Consider the following 4,374-nt stretch of genomic DNA (forward strand, 5'->3'; position numbering starts at 1 on the left):
CTCGCGCTGGGAGTTGGAGACTGGAGCTGTTCCTATTCGGCCATCTTGCTCCGCCCCCTGGGAATAGGTCTTTTCAAGACAGTAATGTTGAATCAGAAACTTTTTTCAGTATTCAATAAAGATACTTAAAATGTCACAGGGTAACTCAGAAGTATTTAAGATTAAAATATTGCAAGGTAACTGAGAGTAGCGTATACTTGAGTTATTCCTTCTAACTCCACAGGGTGAAATGACAAAAATCTTCATACACCCTTCCTCTTCAGGTATTGTGTAGTTGGCCTTGAGACAGAAGCCTTCACACAGTAGAAGTTCTGGCCCTCATTTGGGTGCACAAGCATGATGCAGTAAGGCCTGTCTTTTGGTGCCTGGGGAAGCAATGAGTGGTAGTAGGAAGAATCAGCTTGGGAACCAGACAGATGGGGGATTTGAATCTTAGGTCTGCTGTCGATAGCTTTCTGATCTTGCGCCAAATCACTTAACCTCTCTCACCTGGAGTTTCTCCATTAATAAAATCGGCTATAATATCTACCTTATGTAGTTTTGTGAGAATTAGGAATAATGTGTGGGAAGTGCCTGGCAGAGTAGGCATTCAGTAAATGGCAGGCAATGTTATTACTTCAGTGTTGTACTTGTGTTGGTTATCATACTGTGGTAGCCATGTTGTAGTAGGTAACTGTGACTTTCATAAGTCAAGCATCACAGACTGAATTGGTTGTGGAGACTAGTCCTACATTCTTCCTTCTGATGCTATTACCCATGCGTGTAGTGCGTGTAATTAACCCACAGTTTCAGAGCATTTCATGTTGCACCGTATAAAATGTAGGAATGGGGCTGTCTACTCTCTTTTTTGCCCTTGTGTGGCAATAATATGTGCTTCAGAAACATTAAGGAATATATCCTATTAAGGCTATCCTAAATTGTTTCCATTTCTCACAACCATATAAAATGGGAAATTTTATTAACCCTCATACTTCCATAGTGTGGATAACCTAGTTTTCCTGTAAGTAAATCTGCATAAAAACTAATATGTATTCTTATTCTGCTTTATTTAAAGTTTTAATCGTTCTCCAAATGTGCTGAGCTTGTATTTTATCAAATCCTTGCCATTCTAATTTTCCCATTATAGAAAAGATAAATGAAATTTCAAAATCTTTGTGTTCAGTTCATCAAACATTTATTGGCTATGTGCCAAGCGCTGTGCCTGGTGCAGACTAAGAAGATAAAATCTAATATCTGCTTTCAACTTGCTTACGTATGGGTGAATAAGGGGCAAAACAAACATGTAAATATAAATATGAGGATAGTGTGATACATCATTATGCAATCAAAGAGGAAGGGTTCCAAATATTAATTACATTGAAATATGAATAACGTCACTGTGGTTGATCAGTAATTGAAATGTTTAACCTGTTTAATAGCTTGTATCATGACTTGACTGGATGTCTTTTTTCTTGTTAAAATCTATGCTATTCTAGGTTTTTACATTTTCAAACATATTTAGAAAAATTTTAAGTTATTTCTACTTAAGAAAATTTATTAGCTGGGCGCAGTGGCTTACACCTGTAATCCCAGCACTTTGGGAGGCCGAGGTAGGTGGATCACGAGGTCAGGAGATCAAGACTGTCCTGGCTAACATGGTGAAACCCCGTTTCTACTAAAAATACAAAAAATTAGCCAGGTGTGGTGGCACACACCTGTAGTCCCAGCTACTCAGGAGGCCGAGGCAGGAGAATCGCTTGAGCCTGGGAGGCAGAGGTTGCAGTGAGCCGAAATTGCACCCTGCACTCCAGCCTGGTGACAGAGTGAGACTCCATCTCAAAAAAAAAAAAAGTGTGTGTATGTATATATATACACATACACACACACACACATATATATTTGCCCTTTAAGAATAGTCTTAAGAATAGAAAGTGATGACACCTGTGCATGAATTCTTTTTTTTTTTTTTTTAGTGAGAATCCCCTCAGGATGACTAAAAATGTATACTACTCTCCCGTGCCAATTTTTAAAAAATTCTGATTCATGGAAATCTCATCAACCTGTTGTCTGGGTTGCATAATTATCAGCCTTGCCTGATAAAATGAAATCAGACATTCTCAAGGAAATGGATTTTGCCTCTTTGGGAATGATATGACAGGTGCCAAAACGTCTTCATTTATGATATGCTGAATTCGGAGAAGCTCAGCTATACTAGATTTTCAGTAATGCTAGATCATAATATTTATTCCCATTTCATTTTTTCTTTTAAGAAGTACATTCTTTGAAGTATATTTTCCTTGCATTGACATTGACATTGACAAAATGGAAGTAGTGTTTTATCATTAGTAACTTCTATAGATTGCTGTTTCATATAGAGCATTTTTAGTCACTGAGCAGGTATCAGAAGAATTTCAAGTAGTTATTGTTTTCTTTTCAGTGGTGGTTCTATGTATAATTCGGATACAGATGAGGATGAAGAAACTGAGCCTTCTTCTTCTGGGCAACAGATAATTGAAAATTCAATAACTATGAATAAGATGAAGCTGCTAAAGGCTAAGATGAAGAATATGAATCTCAGCAAAAAGGTGAAGCTGTTGGCATTTGGCCAGGCTTATCTCTTGCTTACCCCTGCAGGGCACTCAGCAATAAGGTCTGTTGGTCATTGTGAAAATATTATAAAGTATTATTCATTTCAGGTTTCTGGCCTCAGTTATTTATTAAACTTCTAAAAGGGATAAATTGTTTTTTTTAGATTAGAAGCACACCTGAAGGGATTATACTGCACGTAATGTAATTCATTATTTTAAAGATCATCCTGGGTCTAAGAAGGATAAAAAAAGAGAGCTTAATCTTAATCTTGCAATAATTACTTTTTAAAAATATGTTAATAGTTATTTATTATGGATAAAGATATCTACTATTTAGTAGATAGTGTCAGTTTTCCAAAGTGATTGAACCAGTTTACATTCTTTACAACAGTGAATGAGAGTTGCCGTTTTCCCATATTCTTCCCAGTATTTGGCATGGTCCTTTGTAATTTTTGTAATTCTGCTTTGTAGTGGCATCACATTGTGGTTTTAATTGCATTTCTCTGATGAGACCTGGAAGGTTGAGCACCTTTCATACGTTTATTGGGCATTTGGATACGCTTTTTAATAAAACACCTATATTTTTCCATTTTTCTGTTGGGTTGTATGTTTTTTGTTACAGAATTTTTTTGGAGTTTTATATAAATTCTAGATAAAAGTCCTTTGTTTCATATTACCACTTTATGGCTTTCCTTTTTACTCTATTAATGGTTCCCTTCCTTTTAATATATAATAAAATTCAAAAATCTTTAATATATGACATGATGAATTTTTACATTTATATACACTCATGTAGACACAACCCAAGTTAAAATAGGACCTTTCACTCCAGAATGTTACCTCATAATATTTCCCAGTTAATATCTACCTTTTCCCACTCTCAGAAATAACTACTGTTCTTACATCTATTACCATAAATACGTTTTTCCTATTCCTGAAATTCATATAAATGGAATCATAGATAATATGGTCTGGTTTCTTTTGTTCAACATATTTGTTTGATTTATCCATGTGGTTGCATGTATCAGTTAATTCTTTTTTATTGTTGTGTACTATTGTACTATGTGATTGATTTACCTCAATTTGCTTCTCTCTTTTCCTTTTGATGGACATTTGAGTTGTCTCTAGCTTTTGGCTTTTATCAGTAAACCTGCTTTGAATATTCTCATACATTCTTTGGTGGACATATGCGCTTGTTTCTTTGGAGCATATACCTAGCAATGGACTTTCAGAGTCAGAGGAGAGATATGTGTTTAACTTTAGTATCATGCCAAACAATTTTGCCAAGCATTTGAACCAATTTACACTCTTACCAGCAATGTGAGAGTTCTAGTTTATGCCACATTCTTGCCAACACTTGATATTGTCAGTCCTTTTAATTTTAACCATTCTGGTGACTGTGTAAATGGTTTTCATTTATATTTCTCTAATGAGGAATAATGCTGACTTTTCATGTGATTATTGACCATTAAGATTTTGTGTGTGTGTGAAGTGCCTGTTCAAGTCTTTTGTTTATTTTTAAATTGAGTTCTCTGCCTTTTGCTTATTGATTTCTAGGCATTTTTGTATACTGTGGATACAAGTCCTTTGTCAGATACGTGGGTTGCAGATATTTCTAACACTCTTTGGTGACTTGTTCTTTTACTTTCTTATTCTTTTGGTGAATGTTTTTAATTCTATTCTAATTTATCAGTTTTGCTTTTGTTTTTTTTTTTTTTTGAGATGGAGTCTCACCCTGTCGCCCAGGCTGGAGTGCAGTGGTACGATCCCTGCTCACTGCAACCTCCACCTCCCGAGTTCAAGCAAT

The 4,374-nt window shown here is 35.5% G+C and overlaps 1 protein-coding gene across 1 annotated transcript in view; it reads left to right on the plus strand.

Moving 5' to 3' along the window:
* Positions 1 to 2,416: 2,416 nt before the first annotated feature.
* The window catches only part of ZFAND4 (zinc finger, AN1-type domain 4), a gene marked incomplete at its 5' end in the record, with an annotated part of 23,146 nt that continues 21,188 nt past the window's right edge, over positions 2,417 to 4,374 (plus strand). Inside the window, one exon of the mRNA XM_011970556.1 lies at positions 2,417 to 2,564. Coding sequence (XP_011825946.1) covers positions 2,417 to 2,564 — 148 coding nt within the window. The remainder of the gene's footprint in view (positions 2,565 to 4,374) is intronic.

The sequence above is a fragment of the Mandrillus leucophaeus genome, unplaced genomic scaffold (assembly GCF_000951045.1).
Source record: "Mandrillus leucophaeus isolate KB7577 unplaced genomic scaffold, Mleu.le_1.0 Scaffold1206, whole genome shotgun sequence".
In the NCBI taxonomy this organism is placed as follows: domain Eukaryota; kingdom Metazoa; phylum Chordata; class Mammalia; order Primates; family Cercopithecidae; genus Mandrillus; species Mandrillus leucophaeus.